We start from the raw sequence: 20,444 nt of genomic DNA on the forward strand, positions 1-20,444 counted from the left end.
AAATATTGAGTGCTCTGAGTGACAGCCTCTGGTCAAATGACTGTGAGAACCCAGAAAATACTGGAATCGCTTCAGAGACCTTCACATTAATTCACCCAGCTACCCAGCTGTGCAGTGAGGAGGGGAGAAATGGGTTTCACAGGAGTGGTAGGGCTACCTACACATCCCACTGTGAATCTGGAAAACAACTAGGATTTCCAAAAGCATCTCTCATATTTAGGTTTTTACCATTTTCTCACATTTATTTACTACTGCATTAAAGCTTATAAACAATTGCGCTTAGCAGGTGGGTTTTTTCCCCCACTGATTTACACATAAATAGTTTAAGCATGGTAATAAGGCCAGCTTCTCTGAGATTTTGTAATCTGTTGTTGGTGAACTGCTTTTGGTACATAAGATGTTTACCTGTCTGAAATGCTGGTTTTTTGGTTGCTAAGAGAAGCAGAGTTTCTTTCACAGCCCCTTTTCCCCCAGTGGGGGTACTGCAATGGTCTGTCTCTGCTAGCTTGCCACCTAGTTTCATTAAACCTGTTAAAAAAGGCACTATTTTCTGAGAGTTCTCTCACTCTCTTAAATTAGGATAAACCTGGCTAAGAGGTGTAGAAATTATTCAAAGGCAGGGACAAGTACACAGGTACAAGCAATAGGATTTCGTAAATCTGAGAGTGTGCAATCAATTGCTTCATGCCATGAAAGCTGACTTTGGATGTTCATTTATTCTTTATTATAAAGCAAATATATTAAATAAGAATATGCAGTGTGTAAGAGCGTAGTTTGGACTATTCTCTAACTAACCAGCATCTCTCTTATAAGCCCAGTGCTTAATAAAGTAAGACAAGCTATGCCTCACTCAATCAGCAAAAAGAAAAAGCCCACAAAGTATTAATGGGAACAATAAATCCTCACATTTTCCAAAGTATTTTTTTTCTGTCAAGAAGTATATTTCCAATGCTTACTAAACAAGAGCTTTTCTTCCTGGTTCCTCACTTTCCTTCTCTTCCTTTATTGCACAAATGCACTGTCTACTCACTGCTCACAAGCCAGGAGGAAGTCAAAAGAGACTCCAGAGCTGTTCTGTGGCCTTTCGCATCCTTCTTGCTGCAGCACCAACTCCAAGTAGCTCCCACACACCATGGAGCTGTAGATGCAGCAGCTGTGCTCCCCACTTCCCTGCCTCCTGTCCTGGATCATGTCACCGCACAGGGGGGCTGTCACCAGCATGTTACCCACAGCTCTGAATGGGGTGCTGGGGCACAGACAATCTATTGCTGGGGTGCTAAATTGCAGTGTCATTTTAACACCTCTTTTAACCCGTTTGCTTCAATGAATCTGGTCATCCTCTCGTCACAGAAAGTAATGAAGATGATTATCACAGTCTGACAGGCGCATCATCTCCATGGAAGGCTTTTGTTCGGCCAAAGATGAGAACCCTGAAATAAGCCACACATTGCTGATCCACTCACCCCACACCCTTGAACACCGAAGGGATGTGACAGGCTTGCATCTTACTCGTCAAAAATGCAACAGATGTTTCAGGTGGAAGCAGAAGGACACATCAGGTAGATCAGGCAAAAAAAACCACATCTTCTAATACCTGTTTAGGTGCTGAAGGGCAGCAGTGCTTGTGGGAAGAGGACCACAGCAGGTATGAGTTAGCCTCCTCCCTGACTCATGTTTCTCTGCGTATTACCTGGGCTCTTCCACTACTTAGGTATTGCAGTACCTTGTTATTTTAGGTGATTTCTAATTAACTGGGGCAGCACTTCCCAGTCTGGAGCAGATGTACCTGGATTTGATCCATGGTGGCATTAGGGAAAATATCTATAGCAGAAAAGAGCCAAAGGCAGAGAAATCTGCCTCCTCCAGCTCCAACTAGCAGTACTGGCACTGCTGTGACTGATTTGCACGGCGTCCACCACAGACATCCTGCCCTACAGAGTGTCTGGAGGTGCAGCAACATTTCTTGTACAGAAAACTTAAGGCTAAAGCAATAAATAAGGAAATCAAGTTCCCCATACCTCTGTCATTCTCATACCATTTCTGTGACAACACTACTCACTTACGTGTGAATCCAGGCTTCATTCTTGACTCAGCAACTCATTTAATGAGGTGAGGAAGAAGTTAACTCATTTTCTGACTGGTTTCTGTCCATTTTGGGATACCATTCTGCTAGCTTTGAACGGACTAGGCTCTTTGAAACACTGTCATGCTTCAGATGACTATGTAGGTATGACTGTGCAGACTGTGTACCTATGACAAGGCAGACTGTATAGCTATGACCAGGCAGCCAGCACTTCATACTCCTTCATACACCTTCCACTCAAGCTCTGTGAACTCATCAGTTTCCTTATGCCTTCTCCACCCCCCCCCCAAAAAAAAAGTCCAAACCAACATAAAAAAGGGCTTTGAAACACCTTAAGGCATCTGATTTTCAAGAAGGACTAGACTCCCTGTAAGGTGTTTCAAACCAGGTCCCTATAAACAGAGGTATTAAACACAAGTCCTTTTCAGAAGTGCAAGCTGTAGCAGTGCACTTGTAAGGTGAGAAATTGCCATCTCTGTATTAAAGCTCAAGAATACTTTCTGAATCTCTTTTCCCCAATGAAGGTGTCCTGTTCCACAGGCTTACTACTCCCCCCAACACATAGCAACAAAGAACAGAGCACAGATACCCTACCGTAACACAGCATCACTCGCATAGCGCCGCTGACCTTGGCTCCCAGCTCTCCTCAGGCACACTGCTCCCGTCTCCCAGCCACCGCTGGCTTGCACTGGCACTCAGCTCTGGGTTGGAAAAATGGCTACTGCACATTTGTAAGATAAATATGTAACAGTTTAATATGCTTGGGAACTGCCTAGGCATATCAGCTGGCTTAGAAATGTTAATAACCCCTCTATGAAAAATCAGACAGCTGGGAGAGACTGTTTTGTTGCGGAGCGATAGTAACAGCCAAAGCTATGAAAGGATAAAGCCCAAAGAATAGTGCTCAACAAATCACCCTTCTCTAAATAGCCTGCCAACTAGAAAACCCATAAAATAGCGTATTTTAGAACTGGCTGGTAATTTTTGCAGCTGCAAAGCAAATGATGACCTTGGCATTGTCAATACTCATGATACATTAATGAAGCACTTTGTCAGAAACTGAGTTCCTTTAGTTTTACTGCTTTACTTACTGCAGCTGCAAAAACATACTAATGGTCATATTTCACTGCCATAAAAACCTTACTTGTAATGTCATACTCCTACCACAAGCATCATTTAATGACATCAGGGAACATGGTCAGAGGTTTCACCTTCCACTGTGATGGCAGTTAAGGCAGCAGCAGGCAGTAAGCTTCTGGAGTTAGTCATTACCACCTGGTAGTACAAAAGGGGCAGAATAAGAGGAACAAACACCACCAAACATTACCTCCAGGTCTGCCAGCAAACTTCATTTAAAAGTGTGTACTCTGTTCTCTTCTAAGATGTACAATTTGCCACTTTAAAATGAAATCCAGCTTGTGACATTGCCACCAATAACATAAACCCAACACACAGATTTGTTTCCAAAATGTACGTTCCACTGAGTAAATCAACCATAAGCGTTTCTAACCTCATTGTTACCAACTGCACTGCTGGCAATTTCAAAGGCTTCATTTATCATCCATCTTCCAAATATTCTTTTGTTTGCCTGTATTAAATACAGACTTGGTAGGCAAGTGGGATTTTCCGTACAGTAAGGGGCTACTTGTTGCCATTAGCAAATTGGCTGTAGTGCTCTCTTCCCTCCCGGTCCCACCAACTACACAACTCGGCCAAGAGGTGTCTTCCCTCAGAACAGGATTTGTGACTGGATTCATGGCCCCCATCCTACTCACGAGGACTCCTTTGCAAGATCCTGTGACAAGTCAATCTTCTGTGGTATGACCAAGCCAGTGTTTCTGTGCCATACACACTATTTTCCATTGAGGTACTAAATAAAAGCATACAGTGAAAGGCAGCAATGGGAGCAGCAGCCTCTCCTACTCACAGCTCAGGATCACTGTACATGTAGATCTGAGCCTCTGTGCTATTGCACTCACCCTTTACTAACTTCATCTAACTACTCACTTTTATCTAGGTCTTTTTGGTTTTAGCCTTTCTTTGATCCCAACTTCAGCATTTGAAAGACTATCCCATTAGAGCCACTGAGTTTCTCCTTCACTGATGTCCTGTCTCTGTTATTTGAATCTGTGTATCTCTGGCTACTTACACCTCTATCTCTTTCTTGAGTTTCCTGGCTGAGCCTTTAACAAAGCCTTAATGGTATGTCTTGAGGCAGAGAGCAATATAAATTAAGCAGGGAAACCAAGTAATACAAAACAGTGATTAAAAATTTCTATAGGTTTCCCTCAACTCATTACAATAGCATCTTCCCCAGCAGAAGCTCAGAAAATTTTGTTTATAGGTAGCATTGGGATATCTATGGAATAGTGCAGTTTGCCATCCCCCATGCTTTATGCTGAATGGTTATTTTGCCTTTGAGATGGGGCATCTGTTAATGACAACAGCAGTTCAATAAAGTGGAGGTATTCTTGCCTCGTGTGATGGTTTTGGCTGGGATAGAGTTAATTTGCTTCATAGTAGCTAGTATGTTTTGGATTTGTGCTGGAAACATCATTGATCATACAGGGATGGTTTAGTTATCACTTAACAGTGCTCACACAGAGCCAAGGCCTGTTTCTGCTCCTCACCCCACCAGCGAGCAGGCTGGGGGTACACACAGAGTTGGAGGGGTCACAGCTGGGACAGCTGAACACAATGGACCCAAGGGATATCCCAGACCATATGTTGTCACACTCAGCATATAAAGCTGGGGGAAGAAGAAGGAAAGGGGGACATCTGGATGATGGTGTTCGTCTTCCCACATAACAGTTATACATGATGGAGCCCTGCTGTCCTGAGGATGGCTGAACACCTGCCTGACCATGGGCAGTGGTGAATGAATTCCTTGGTCTCCTTTGCCTGTGCATGGCTTTTACTATACCCATTAAACTGTCTTTATCTCAACCCATGAACTGTCTCAATTTTACTCTTGCAATTCTCTCCTCCATCCCGCTGGGGGATCCATCCCACCCCATCCTGGAGGCACTCAGCACTCCTTTCTGCCCTCAAGAGCATCATTATTGGCACTCCCAAGCGTGGCTGGCAGGCAGGACAGCCAAGGTTTTTAATACCAGTACTGAAAGGGGCTCTTACAACTCTACCTGCTCCACCTCACCCCCTTGGGCAGCAAATATGGCAACAACAGTGCCTCACAGGGAAGACAGGCAGGAGATGTTGAGGTGGAATAGACTTATAGAAAACTGTGGAAAAAAATCCTTCCATTTCCTTTTGCTAAGTAGTGATGTTATTAACAGCAATTCACAATCCTAGGTTTTGCAGCAGACACTAGTTCACCAAGTAACTGAGAGTAGCAATTAATGCAGTGCCAGTCATGGGAAGTAGATAAGTAGCAAAGACTGTTCCCTTCAACCAAGGCCAGTCCTGCTAGCAATCTGGAAAGGAAAAGATCCATATCCCATTACCAGTTCTTTATGACATTCAAAACCAAGAAATACTGATAAGAATCTCTGAATAATTAAGTTTAAGCTGATGTGAGCAGAAAGCTCAACTGGATTGGAGATGTTAGACTCTTCATTAGCTTGCTGGCAGGAAATTGCCTAGGTCAAATTCATTCTGTAAGTAATTCCTTGGAAACAAATAAAGCTATCTCAGCAAACAGTTTTGTTCAGAGTCTTGGGGTTAAGGAATGTGCTAAGGCTTTCTTCCATGACAGAAAATTAAAGAGTAGTATAGTTTGCTGTTTGTGAGTTGCTCATGCTAATAGTTGTCTTCAATCATGTCATGCAGACATATGTTACCCACACTGGGGAGATGCAGGCTTCCAAGTTCTGGCAGGCTGGGCCTGCTAAACCTAAAAACTCCCTCCCATATTGTGGGAAAGAGCGCTCCCATATTGTCTCTTATGTGGATTTTTCTACTCCTTTCCCCTGTTCTCCTCATTAGATATACAGGATCCCTGCTGCCCTACTCTGGCCACACCAGTGACTGTATGTTCCTTAGTCCCTCGTTTCTCAAGGGCCCTCCCTCCCCATGCCAAGGGCTGTGTGCTTTTGCTAAACAGATGGCAGCTGTTCTATGTGCCCCTCATTTACAGCTTTCTGATTTCCCTTCACTTTTACACCCATTGATGCCCAAAACAATTCTGGACAGACTGAATTAATCAGACGGGATGATTAGATTCTCAAGAACCAACCTTTTGAACCAAGCTACCTTTTGAACCAAGAGAACTATATAGGAAAAAAGCTCCATTGCATAAGGGCTACCATGGTTCAGCTGCTATTCAATATACCATGTGCTTACCAGTGCATGCAATGAGAATGTGATTTAGGCTAATGCAGGCTATGGCTATGGGTAGCAACTGGATTTAGGCCTCTTCTCTTGATGAAGGGAAATAAAAGGCCCTGAATATGGAAATGTTTGTCCATACAGACATCCTACAGTAAACATTCTAAAAGCCAGAATTCTCTCATCACAGGAACTGCTTTATCTGAGTCATCATGAACAGGTCTGAACCACCCAGGTCTAAAGTGATCTCCTCTAACTCCTCCAGCCAAGGGGCAATAGGTGCTATTAGTCAGAAAAGGGGCATCGATATGAGAGCTTCCAAATTCCTGAGGAGCAGCAGACTGTTCTGAAGATAGCCAGATCTACCTGAAACACTACTGGAGCCATGAGCTCCTTCCTGACCAGGTTCTCTTCTCTAAATCTTTGAGGATGGCTTGTCTGATGGCGCTTGAGTTGAACATCAGTTAGGCTTCAAATGCAATTTTAAGTGCTCTCTGTTGGGTATTTCCTTCTTCATATAACGTATTTGGATATATCTTTTCTGACGTACCTTTACCTTTAATGCCTACACTTCAGAGTTCAGAAAGTCAGCTCAGAAGTTGTGCCTGAGTAATTCCCAACTAAAAACTAAACCTCTCGTTTTGCTAGGTTTGCTCAGACAACACCAACACCAGCCATCAGCCTTGAATCAGCACCAGAAGTGACCTCATGTCTGCCAGCACTTCCAACAAGCCTTGGTGTTTCTTTGAATAAAGGACTTCAAAGTCCAAAGCGACTACACAAAAGCGAAGGTTCTCAAAAGCGACATCACTGCAGAGCAAGGATGTACTACCCGAAAAGCTGGACCCACCAGGAAGAAAGGCTTCCTCCTGCATTAACACAAATACTTAATGCAGAATAAAAACTATCCCATCTATTTGTAATTACTGTATTTTCTCTCATGATTGGTCTGAATTTACTTGGTAGAGCTACTAGGATCCATCCACAGCTTCTTTCCTCCCACCAGTTTTTTAGTGAAGTTATATAAAGGCTTTCTACTTATTGCAGGTTGGATTGAACCTGGGGTGTTTTCCAAGATGTAACTTTCCAGTTTCTATCATCAGGGACACCTGAATTACTTACTGGCTGGCACTCAGAGTAGGAACACTCTGTTCTACTTCCTTTAAGGTTAGCTGGCTGATTTTTCAGCTTTAGAAGCCTAGACATCACAAAAGGTTAAGCTCCTTCCCTCCTCCAATTCCAAAGTTCAGCTAAAGCACACCATGAATAGGAAGATGAGAACAAACAGAATAATAGAATCACATGGATTGTGTTGGAAGGGACCTTAAAGCTCATCCAGTTCCAACCCCCTGCCATGGGCAGGGACACCTCACACTAGAGCAGGTTGCTCCAAGCCCCGTCCAGCCTGGCCTTGAACACTGCCAGGGATGGGGCAGCCACAGCTTCTCTGGGCACCTTGTGTCAGTGCCTCAGCACCCTCACTGGGAAGAGCTTCTGTCTAATGTCTAATCTCAATCTCCCCTCTGTCAGTTTAAAACCATTCTCCTTTGTCCTGTGACTGCATGCCCTTGTAAAAAGTGCCTCTAGTAGCAGGTGAAGGCTTTTGTTTTATTTTCTAAATACCTGCACAGATTGGACCTGTCTGAACTTGCTCTGTCTCACCCTGTTAGAGGTACCCATTCGCTATGTTAGAGCAACAGTGATATTAGCCCCTACATCGGAAGGGCAAAGTATCTGTGGATACGCCAGTCTGCACACAAACTACTGCCTCGTCCTAGACTACAGCTCTAAACTGCAGCTCCCAGGAGAGCTACTGAAGCGGACTAAGCCACTGCTTCACGGCATACACTTTTGCTTTTAAAAGGCTCCTAATCATGCCCCCAGCAGAGGTGTTTCAACAGGCAGAAAGGAGAAGGCTGGGGCTTTGAGAGACTGATATGAAGGACTCGGAGGAGAGTGGATGGGGATGGACAGTGAAGATATGAAGCCCTTCACTGGGAAAGGGCTTGGGCAAGGATGTCAGCTTTATGTTTTTGTGAAATTAAAGCTCTGGTGTTTGTGATAGTAATAAACTCATCTATATAAAAAGAATGATGTAGTAACCTCAGATACTGACTTCACTGCACACGGAAGCAGAAGTTGGACTAACTGCAATAAGACTGCAATAAATCATGTTTGTGGAAGGCAATATGAGGCTAACACCAGGCACCCTAGCTTTGGACAGGAGCAATATTCATTCTCTCCCCTTAGACCACTTTGCTCTCACGTGAAATCCCCTCTAACTTAGGCATTAACAAAAGCCCTACACAGGGTGACACAGCTGAATAATCTGCATACAATGCACTAGCCTAAGAACATGTTAGGACTGCTTTTTCCTGAATCCTAGCCAGAAGCAAAAAATAGATAAAGTGAGAAATTAAATTAATTTGGATGTGTTCCTCCCTATAAAATAAGCAATCATATGGAGAGGAACCAAAATGCTGGCTCAGGACTCCTGCACTTACCTTTTGGGCTTTTATTCCTTAGCAATGGAGGCATTTCCATGACATCAAGCAGATAGCTAAAATAAGCATCTTTCCTAAATCAAGCTACGTGTGGAAGCCTAAAATCTATGTAAGGTATGAAAAAGCTACACGCAGGAGGAATGAGGGGGTGGGGATGAAGGAAGAAGGAGGAGGAAAAGACAGGGGGTGGAGAGTAACAGTAGAGAGCAGCAGTGGTCCAGCCCCTCAGAATCTGAAAAGCATCACAGGAGCCTCTGGATAAAGACCAGCCTTAGTAGCAAGGCTTGGAGACAGAGGATTTCAGCTCAGTGATAAAGCATGGTGAGTAGGATTTTTGTTATCTACCTTATTGTTTGCCCTGGTGCAATGGCATTTCCTTTGCTCTGACACTTGCAGCGGCTCCGAGGCACCGTTATTTCGGGATGACTGCTCATTTTTGGAGCATTGTTTTTTACTTAATTTTCCATACATCTCACAAATGTGTGCCTGTATCTATATAAAAGCACATCCTATCTCCTTTTGAAGCCAAAGCCATAAATTACTGAAAACAGCCAAAGCTGACAGCATTAACACTTAGCTGCCTGGTGCCAACAGGCTGCTGGTCGGAGCAAGTGAAAAATGCTGTTTCCTTCTCAGGTACACAGTGGAAATTTCTGCTCAGCTGCCTTGTCCTAGCAATAGAGTGATGATCTGATAGGTCCCTAGGAAGGAGTTTGTGCTGTCCTTTTATATGGGGTAATTGGAACATTTCAAGCAGTTTCATTTCTTTCAGCCTCAGGTATAGAAGAAAACTGTGTGATGGGCACAGGGGATTTGGCAGAGAACGAGTCTCCTTTTGTCATGATATCAGCCTCCTTCCACCCCACCCTACCACACACCCCCCACAGAGCTGGAGAAAGCACCAGGTGCCCCACAATGGGCTGGGGGAAGCAGTGGGTGCTGCTGTCCCCCAGGGACCCCTCCTGTCAGCACACAGCAGGTCAGGATGCTGGGACTAGAAACGTGGTTAATTCTACTACGGAAAATTCTGAGCTCCACGGAACACTTGGCAGGGCTTAAAGGAAGGGTCAGGCTTCCCTACAGCACATTGCTAGTAAGATTAAGCATTTAACTACACATCCTTCTAGCATTCTGCCGGGGAGTATAAGATTTTACTTTGTGTGCTCAGGGGAATTAAGGTTGGAGAAAATCACACCAATGTACTTTTTGCCAGTTCCTAGTGAGAAAACCATTGCCTGACCTAAATGTATATGCAAATAATTAGGCATCCTGAGTTACCCAAGAGAGACAAATGATTAAAGGAAATGATAAGATACAGCCACTAAGGATGATGAAGAGAATACTCCTCACAAGAGGCATGATCTCAATGCAGGTTTGTGTGTCACACAGGCATCTTTAAAAATAAACAGTCTTCTGTTTCCTGAATCATGACGTCTGTGATTACATCCTCCAGCCTTTCCACCCTGTTCTCTTCTGTTTTCTAATGGAGATGAGATACTAGCAGGGTAATAAGTTTAAGTGAGAAGATGAGCCTTGCTTTAAAATCCTCTTTAGTTTTCACCATAAGAACTGTTACGTTTATTGTTTATTAAGTTTACTGTTACGAGAAGCAGTGTTACAGTAACTGCAAACAGGGTATCACTGTGCTCTAGCAAGGACAGATTTCATTGCTTTGCAATTAAAAATCAAATTAATAGAATGGGATGCATGTTCATGATTATTAGTATTTCCATTATTAACTTTTCTGAGATAGAGAATTAAGGTTTTTGACTGAAAATAAGCAGTCTTATTCCAAACAAATCCCTCTCCCCACTTCACTGGGAGCACCAGGTGGTCTTTAGGCATTGCTGATTGATTAGAACCTAAGCATTAAAAATTAGCATTGTCCACTGAGTTTAAAAGTAGCTGTGGCTCTCACCACCTCATGCTTGCTTGGTTTTGCATTGTAAGACTTCCAACTGATGCTCAGCAGAAATCATCCCAAGGTATAGAAGGCATAAGAAGGAAGAGCCTCCCAGAGTGCTCCATTCTTCTTTCCTTTTCCCATTATAGAATTTCTTAAGAATTATGAAAAAAAACCCAACATTTTGCCTTAAAGTGCATCCATTTTAAGCATAACACATGCCCCAATGCCCAAAGCAGAGATATGTTTTCAGGAAACCTAATTATGCTACCATTTTTATTTGGAAAGCAGGGGTAACATTTTCAAAGGCAACACTGATACTCAGGATCTTAAGTTTGATACAAAGCCACTTGTGGGAAAAGGATTTTGGACTTGTTCCAAACTTGTATCCTAAAACATAAAAGCAACCCACATGGAGATTTTCCTTCTTTTAAAATTAAAAAACCTAAAAGAGGATGCAAGGTTTACCAACTCTTTCATTTAATAAAGGCAAAATGCTTGGAGGGAGGTGAAATTAAGGCTTCAAGTGCCAAGCAGAATTCTGCTTAGCAAGAGACAGCAAGGTACCATCTCCACAACCTGCCAATTTTAAGAATGATATAAATGTAAAGAAGCAGAAAAAGCACTCCTATCTCCCCTGCAAATTAACAGCTATATTCTGGATTTTGCTTATTCCTATCTCCAAGAGTGACAATTATATATAAATTACACATCAAAGAAACAAGTAGGAGTGTCCAAGTCAGAGAGCTGATAAGATTTGGTAATAAATGAGCCTTAGTCATATTCTTTCTACTTAAGCAAAAGTAATTCTGAGCCAAGCTTACTGAAGCCAGTGTTACTCTGAATGTCCTCTTCGTAACACTATTATTTCCATGTATGCAACCCCAGTGAAGCAGATACTTCTATTTTTCCAATAAGATGATCTTCCTTAGAGTTACTCCCAAAAGGACCAGTATTTTATCTACTGACACATAAAGGTACAATTTATTTTACCTTTCCTTTGAAGATAACCCGAGCAAACCTTTCTACTGTGAGATAAGCCCAAAATACAAAGAAAGTTTCTCCCCATTCCTCCAGAGAGGGAGAACTGTAGACAGCTCAGCTTAGCAGAAAGCTTTGAGGGCCATGGGTACTGGCACATGTGAACCCCCTCTTCCCTGACCCATACAAGAGAGGCAATATTTGGTCAGTTTGAATACTGCCTCCACCCAAATTCCTCCTGCTTCCAGCTCAGCTGCACCCCTCTTTGGCCTTTGTCTGCTGTCCTGGACTTAGGTAGAATTTAGGCCATCTGAATATGGCACTTATTAACCAGAACAGTTACCTAACTCAGTCTTGTTCAGGTCCTCATAACCCAGAACTATAAGCAATTGCACTGAACTGTCCTAAAACCAAGTCTCCTCAGCCCACAGGAATGAGTTCACCTTCCCATTCTAAACCTTTCATCTACTTCTAGATGAATAACAGACACAGTAAAACCTGGTTTTATGAAAAGACTCAAACAGCCTGCACAGATGATGTATGTTTGAGCATGAGCAATGTTATCCAAATTTAAACCAAAACTGTATTTTCATTTATAGTACAAAATCAAATTCCAGATCCAATTGCCTGCTTAGATACTGGTGAAATCCTAAAAGTGAGCAGCTGGTATGAACAAAGCAGATAATTGTACTGTTTACTGTAGATGGGAAGTCTCAGTGTTGCTGCACTTAAGATCATTGTAAATGACAATTAAACTGTAGCCCATGTAAGATCCAAGGATGTCCTCTATTTAAACATGTGCTCCATAAGTAACATTAACAAAGAAAACACCCAGAGCCTATTGAAAACAGAACAACCTAGCTTTAGTAGACTGACTACCAGAGTTTTACTTTACAGTGATTACAAAATATATTTCCTTTGCAAAGGTGGAAATCAGTCCCTCATATACTCTTTATTTATCCTTGTGGAAGAAGGGATATACCGCAAGTTAAGTCTAAGAGGAGACCAGAGACAGGCAGTAGTGTAGCCAGGTGCATGGGTCAAGAAATCCCAGAGAATATGGACCATTTGTTAAATGCCTAGAATTATTTTTCATGGGATTTCACATAACCACTGGAGGATAACTTCCCCTTACAGCACTTCAGTATGTTTCTAACTTCACTGGTACCACTTCTGGGGTTAGAGATAAAACTTGTGTCACTGCAGAGAGAAAAAAAAAGGTATCATGGTATAGTCCACTACAACCAAAAGTGCTAAAAGTACTAATAGAAAGAGAGTCGCATTGCATAAATATTTCTGTTCTATATTTGGAAAGAAGCTTACTGATAATGGATAGCACATGAGGATGAAAAGGAACTCATAGGAAGGGAAGTTACAAAACAACATCTGAGATGACTTTGTTAAAAACCCTGCAGGCTCTGCAGTCAGAGCTGATTGAGGAGATCTTCCCCTTCTTGGTGTTCATTTACTTAGTAACATTTTTAATGGCGAAGATTCCTGAAGCTGCGATAGTGTTAGAATAAGCAGGATGACACAATGAAATAGATACTAATTAGACTGGCACGAATCCTGAAGGAAATGGGAAGAAGAATATATGGTATTAGAGACATTAAACAGCATACAAAGTTGGTGACTGTATGTACATAAAATTTTAAAACACAACAAACAAAAACCCTACACCTTTTCTTTCTTATCAGGGGAAACTCAAAAAGTACAGTAGGCTACTATAAGTGTAGCTAACATTATTATACTACATATATTTTCAGGACAGATGTTATTCAGGCCATTTGGGCTTTCATGATAAAACCGTTCACCTAATCTATAAAAAGCAGACAGGAGAAGAACAAGCCTTGAAGTTTCTAGACTCAGTTACCAAACTAGTTCTAAACCATTTATCAAACTGGTAGTTCAATTGTGTTTCATATCAAGGAGACAGAATTCAGATCAAAGATTTCTTTATTCAAAATATTATCTAATGGCATCCAGAATTCTTAGTTTTAACAATTTTCATAGTTGACAATAAAATAAATCCACCTTTAAAGCCTTTTGAATGTTCCTACAGAAAAATTTTCCAAGTATGCAATTTCCTACAAAAATGACCCTTGATTAATACTCAGAATAGGCAGAAATAGCTATAGGGCTTCAAAGAGTCCTACTTAACATTGTTGCAACACTAGCATTTGCCATTTGTCACAGATCTCTAAGGAGTTTCTCGGCAGCAGTACTTTCCACAGGGACACATTACCTACATCAACAACTGCAAAGGACTGAGATGTTAGACACTTTATTTTGGGGATATTAATACCTGGTCTTGCAGCAGCTATTTCTGATTGTTTTCACAGCTCTGATGAAGTTCTGCACACTGAATTTCTTCTCAATCACACCTTGCTTTTCAGAAGAGGACTATAATCATGTCCCAGTGACCTATTTCTATATATGCAAAACAAGTTTCCTGCAGCATCAGTGAACTCTAGATACCTGACAGTGTAGTAAAATGTTTACTGGCTTTCATTAAGAAGGCACTGAAATACTCACATGCAGCTCCTAATGCAAGTAAACATGCCAACATCTCAATCACACTGATAGATGTCTACCTATAACCAGCCCCCATGTTTTCCATAGCATCCATACTCCTGATGTTAAATATTCACACCTTACCCTTACCTTTTCTACCTTTTGTCACTGACCTATGTGTGCTTGCCAATATTGTTAATCACCTGCTAGACTGCAGTTTCTCTGAGAAACAGGGTGTCACTGATCTGGGGTAACGGTTGGATCTGATGATCTTAAAGGTCTTTTACAACCTGGTTGATTCAATGATTTGCCTGCTGGGGACCAGCTGCAGGGGACACAACTCCCCATAGCCTGCAAGGTGTTTGTTGCTCAGTGTTGCTGTTCACAGCAGCTCCTGGCAACTGGAAAGCCTCTGGAGGCTGCAGACAGCTATTATAGTCCAAGGCACACTAAAGACTGCTCTAAATTGTACTTTCAGGGTGTATGAAGGCTAGGCTTAGTGCTGAATTTAAAATCTCCCTGGCTGTCTTTGTACTGTGTGTAGGTCTGGATCCTTAGATCAGATCAAAGATTGTTCTCAAGGGAGTATTGGTAATTTTTCATTTCATCAGAGCAGTTACATATGGTTTGTCAAGGAGTGCTAGAGATAGCATTGTGTTGTTTGTGTGTGGTGCAGAGCTCAGTGGCTCTAAATGATTTTTGTTATTACATCTACACAATTCAAAACAAGATAAATCATTAACTGAGATTTTATTAAGGAAAGATCCAAGCACATTCTTTCATGAATAGGACTTGGAGGCTTTCTCCTACTTCCCATCTAGTAAAAATCTGGTTTCTCTATCAGCTTTTAGGAAGTGCTTGCTTCTTCCCTGACCTACCTTTATGTAACTCCATGGGTTTACTCAATATTCAAGTTGATACAAGGCAGGAAAGGATCAGATCGGTCAACGGAATAACTGCTGGAAAACTGAAAGTGTCATAGCTAAAATAATTAATAACTAATTAGATTTCTGAGAACATAAACCAGATTCAGTACTAAACCATACAGGCAGAGTTCAAAATTGGCATTGATACAGGTAATAGAGTATTTTTGGAAACAGCTAAGTAATACACAATGCAGATTCAATGTGAAAATGCCTTGTGTGCTACACCGGCCTTTCTAAACTGGAAATGACACTTCTGGCATAGTTAACAGTGATTTTCAGTGTGGCACTTTTGAGTTTTACAGTAAAAGCAGTAGTGCAGAAAAGGATGCATTATGCTCAGGAGGAAGCAAATTCAGTAATTCAGTTTCAGCATGCTTTCCACAGTAGTACCAAGGTTTATGGATTTTCTACTCATAGGTAAGGATCAATTTAACATAAAGTGAGCACCATGTGTCAAGTGTTTGATCCATTTTCTCAGCTTGATCCACCTTGAGCTCTTTGTCATCCTCAAAGACATAGATTGAAGGACATGGAACTGTTGGAACAAGTCCAGAGGAGGTGACGAGGATGATCAGGGGCGGGAGCACCTCCCGCATGAAGACAGGCTGAGGAAGTTGGGGCTGTTCAGCCTGGAGAAGAGAAGGCTGCGTGGAGACCTCATAGCAGCCTTCCAGTATCTGAAGGGGGCTTACAAGGGTGCTGGAGAGGGACTCTTCATTAGGGACTGTAGTGACAGGACAAGGGGTAATGGGTTAAAACTTAAACAGGGGAAGTTTAGATTGGATATAAGGAAGAAGTTCTCTACTGTTAGGGTGGTGAGGCACTGGAATGGGTTGCCCAGGGAGGATGTGAATGCTCCATCCCTGGCAGTGTTTAAGGCCAGGTTGGATGAAGCCTTGGGTGACACGGTTTAGTGTGAGGTGTCCCTGCCCATGGCAGGGCAGTTGGAACTTGATGATCTTAAGGTCCTTTCCAACCCTAACTATTTTATGATTCTGTGATTTATGAACTGCTGCCTCCCTGATGCACACACACTTGCATGTTTGAGTTCCTCAGGCACTGCTTTTTATTAATGCCTCTTCTACTTTTGGAATAGGACATCTATCTGGTTAAAAGCCCCATTGAAATTATAACCCTAAACCCCAAACCCCCTCATTTCTAACAGACAAAATGTTCTCTGAGCCTCAGGACCAACCCATAATGCATACCCTCTTCTTTATGTAACTTCATTGACTTACGCAATATTGCAGCTGATACAAGGCAGGAAAGGATCTTCCAACCATTACCAATGTACCTCCAGTTTCTCATGCAATGCCATGACTCAGTGATGGAAATTTCTGGTGACAAGCCCATTCTATTAATGAATGTTTAATACCCATCACTTTGTTGTCCAGTTGTTTTTGAAGTTTACAAGTGCTTTTTCACCAACCTCACAATATTTTTCTGCTGCTGCTTTTGTTACAGAAACAGATGTGAAGAAGCAGGATGGAGCTCAAGAGGGGAAAGACCTTCATAAAATCCAGTGTGCAACATGAGAAAGGGCCACCAGTGCTCCCAGTTCCTATAAGCAAAGACAAAACAGCAGCTCTGAATGGAAACCAAAGTGTAGCTGAAGTCCAGCTGGCATGTTTGGCCACACACAAGAACTACAGGTTTTCTACCAGAGCAACAAGGAATGGAGCTGGTGACCACAGCCTGGAAAAATCATCTGGGTCCTCCTACAAACTTGTAAGGAAGAGTAAAACCCATGACTGTGTTGCTGAGGCAGACAAAACAGAGCACTGCAGCTCCAGCAGTAGGGCTTGTGAGGAAGGTTTTTCTGGAAAGGGTAAAGGCCGGCTTGTGAACAGCATCAGCTTTTCAGGGATGTCCAGCTCCAGCAGTAAGAAAGAGTGTTTGGTCAGTCCCAGCCAGTCTGCATGCAGCAGCCAGATGATCGATTACAGGAACTTTGTGCCACAGATGCCTTTTGTACCAGCTGTCGCAAAAACCATTCCCAGAAAGAGGATTTCCCTCAAGAGATCTAAGAAAGGGCTCAGAGATATATTCCATATAAGAAAAAACAAACCAGACAGCCTCACGTTCCTGGTGGAGAAGGACAAGAATCTGTCTTCTCCAGCCAGCAAGAGTGAGTTGTCTGGGAGCCTTGCGAATTACCTTTTCAAGTCTGGAGAAAGCTTTGCAGCTGACTGCTTGTCCCAAGACTGCTCAGACAGTGAGATACAGTCTGACTCTTCCTATGACTGCTGCAACACCCTGTGTGAAGATGTTGCCTCTCTGAAGAGCTTTGACTCCCTCACTGGCTGTGGGGAAATCTTTGCTGATGAGAGCTCTGCTCACCTGGAGCTGGAGAACAGCAAGGAAGTTCTGCTGAGGCGAAGCAAGCACAAAGACAACCCTGTAATGGGCTCTTTCCAAGGGGGGGTGGAGCAGCTGGCCTCTCCTGGCCAGAGTGAGACGGCTGAATTTGCAAAATTCTGGGATAACATCAACAAATCAGTGAGGCTACATCAGAGTGCTCTGTTTGATAAGAAGGTACGGAAGGTACCTGGTCCTGACATGGAAACGGCTAGAAGCCAGGCTGCTGCATCTGTGACAATCCCTCAAGTGTCGCCTGATGAAGACGGTGACAATTCCAAAGAGAGCTCCACAGAAACAGGAACGCCAAAAAGTGACAACCAGGAATCCATATCCACAAGTGATGAGGGCTACTATGATTCATTCTCTCCTGGACAAGATGATGAAATGAAGGAAGCTCAGACGCCTGGGGTCCCAAGTAGATTTCCAAGAGACAGCTACAGTGGAGATGCCCTTTATGAGCTCTTCTATGACCCAAATGAAGTAAAAATAAACTCAGTCTTAGACGATGACCTGTGTGCATCTGAAAGCTTTTCAGAACAAGCCATTGAAATACCTTTGTCCATTTACAGCTTTCATGTTGGAGCTGAGGAGAACATGGCTTCCCAACCGGCTCTAGACATTATCAGCCAGGGTTTTTTCCACAGCACATGGAAAGGCAAAGAGTGTTTGCTAAAGCTCTGTGATACTGAGCTTTCCCTGACCATGGGGATAATAAACTGGCTGCGTAAACATGCAGGACTCGCTTCCTCCCCTGACTCTCCTCAGAGTGCTCACTCACAGCCAGAAAAGTCTAATGATTCACCAATCCCAACCAGCCCCAGTCCAGAGCAGAAAGTGAGCACAGAAGCTCAGCAGGAGAAACCAAGCAAACAAGAATCCAATGCATTTAACCTATGTGTGCCCTTGGATGAAAGCAAGCACACAACCCAGGCTTCCTCAGAAAACATTGCTGAAAGAGACCACAGCCTAGACTCTTGTCCGAACACATCTAATCTGGATTTCCAAGGAAGGGAAGGGAATAGCCACAAGGATTCACCTACAGTGCCTGGGAATGTGGAAATTACCAGAGCACCAAACTACACACCACAGTCACTGGGTAACAGAGACAATCTGCAGACATCTTCAACTGAGAATGAGAAGATGACAATTACAGACGGATGTGAGACATCCAGAGATAAAACCCCACTGCCAGAAAAGCTGAGCAGAGAGAGTGGCTCTCAGAGCTCTGAAAACCCTCTGTTAGATGACAATAACGAAGTAGAATCGTGTTACTCCTACAAGACTGCTGCGACCTCACTCCTAGAACCCCTTGAGAGGGAGGACAGAAATAAACCAATGTATCACTCTGTCTCTATTTCCTGTGACAAACCGCTGCAGCCTCTGACTCTCAGACACTTTCAGAGTTACATTAGCCCCACACCAACAGAGAGCAGCCCTAACATAGTGCAGCTTTTAGAGCACTGTGTAACACAAGTGGCATCATTTAAAATCAGCTATGAAAACAAGCACCTGGAAGACAAATGCATTGGGAATGAAATGAACAATATCATTCGTAAGATATCTCAGTACAAAAACAAGTTACTGCTGCAAAATGAATGCAACTGCATTGCCCAAAATCCAGAATACTCCAGTATTCCTAGCACAAACCAATACAACTATGAGACAAGTTCCCAATCTGGCAGTCTGTATCATTTGAAGCAAAACGGGGAGCAAATTTACTCTGAAGATCAGAAAAGTAGAGCAAAAATCCTAGACAAGGTCACCAGAAGCAAGATGAACTTTGAATATGCCCAGCTAAATAATCAAGCACTCTGCTGTTTAAAAGACATTACATTTGACCTCAGTCCAAGTGACTGTGCCCCTGCTACAACTCTTAGTAGACCAACATTTTTACCTCTCTTTAAGTCTGTCTGCTCAGACACACCTGCTACTTTCTTGCAAGATTCAGGCAGCTCCACCATCCCTCATCCTGACCTGGTGCAGCCCAAAGAGCCCAAGCACTGCAGCCCAGGGCTGTGGAGTTATGCAGAGACTCCCTGCAGGGGCATGGCTCAGCTGAATGCTCTGTCCCCTCACCTAGAGGCATCGACCCCAGACACAGCAGTGACAGGGAGGAACCACCAGTAACACATCTGCATTGAGAAGGTGAGTGCTTAGGGGAAGTCTGAAATCAAAGGTGAAACCCGTAACAGTTGGAGGCTGATACCTACTCAGGGTTTCTCAGTTTCTTAGTTTCATTGTTTCCAACACTCCACCATGGTAGTTAAGAGTAACTGGAATTTAAAATGCACAAACCGGGAGCCTCGTATAGCAGGTATCACACTGAATGAGTCTTACAAGTCCCATACAAAGGTTGAAGCCCCATCTTCCACCGAGGTGCAGCAGTTTTAGTACCAGCTGAAGGAGGCAGAAGTTTTCCTTTCTCACTCCAGTTTGGAACAACATTGGTGGATATGGGCTGCCAGCCACAGACTGCTGCCAGCTTTCAGCTCAGATTTCTGACTACCAGGTCATGAAACCCTAGAATCATAGGATGATTTGGATTGGAAAGGACCTTAAGATCACCCAGTTCCAACCCCCTGCTAAGGGCAGGGACACCTTCCACTAGACCATTTCACCCAAGGCTCTGTCCAACCTGGCCTTTACATTTCCACAGATGCAGCATTTCCCACTTCTTTGAGCAACTTGTTCTAGTGCCTCACCACCCTCACAGTAAAGAACTCCTTCCTTGTATCTTAACTTCTATATATCTTATATATAGAAGATACGTAGATATATTTCTTATATCTGTAACTTCTCCAGATTATATCTAATCTGAACTTCCCCTGTTGAAGTTTAAACCCATTACCCCAGTCCCAGATGAAGAGACCCTCTCCAGCATTCTT

General features: G+C 43.0%; 1 protein-coding gene across 1 annotated transcript in view; it reads left to right on the plus strand.

Moving 5' to 3' along the window:
• Positions 1-9,045: 9,045 nt before the first annotated feature.
• AMER3 (APC membrane recruitment protein 3) overlaps positions 9,046-20,444 on the plus strand; it is a 34,968-nt gene continuing 23,569 nt past the window's right edge. Inside the window, exons 1-2 of the mRNA XM_057432988.1 lie at positions 9,046-9,195; positions 16,663-19,704. Of these exons, the coding sequence (XP_057288971.1) occupies positions 16,684-19,686 (3,003 nt within the window). The 5' untranslated portion in view covers positions 9,046-9,195; positions 16,663-16,683 and the 3' untranslated portion in view covers positions 19,687-19,704. The remainder of the gene's footprint in view (positions 9,196-16,662; positions 19,705-20,444) is intronic.

The sequence above is a fragment of the Pezoporus wallicus genome, unplaced genomic scaffold (assembly GCF_028554395.1).
Source record: "Pezoporus wallicus isolate ANWC-B61680 ecotype Strahan unplaced genomic scaffold, APGP_CSIRO_Pwel_v1 contig_15, whole genome shotgun sequence".
Classification (NCBI taxonomy): domain Eukaryota; kingdom Metazoa; phylum Chordata; class Aves; order Psittaciformes; family Psittacidae; genus Pezoporus; species Pezoporus wallicus.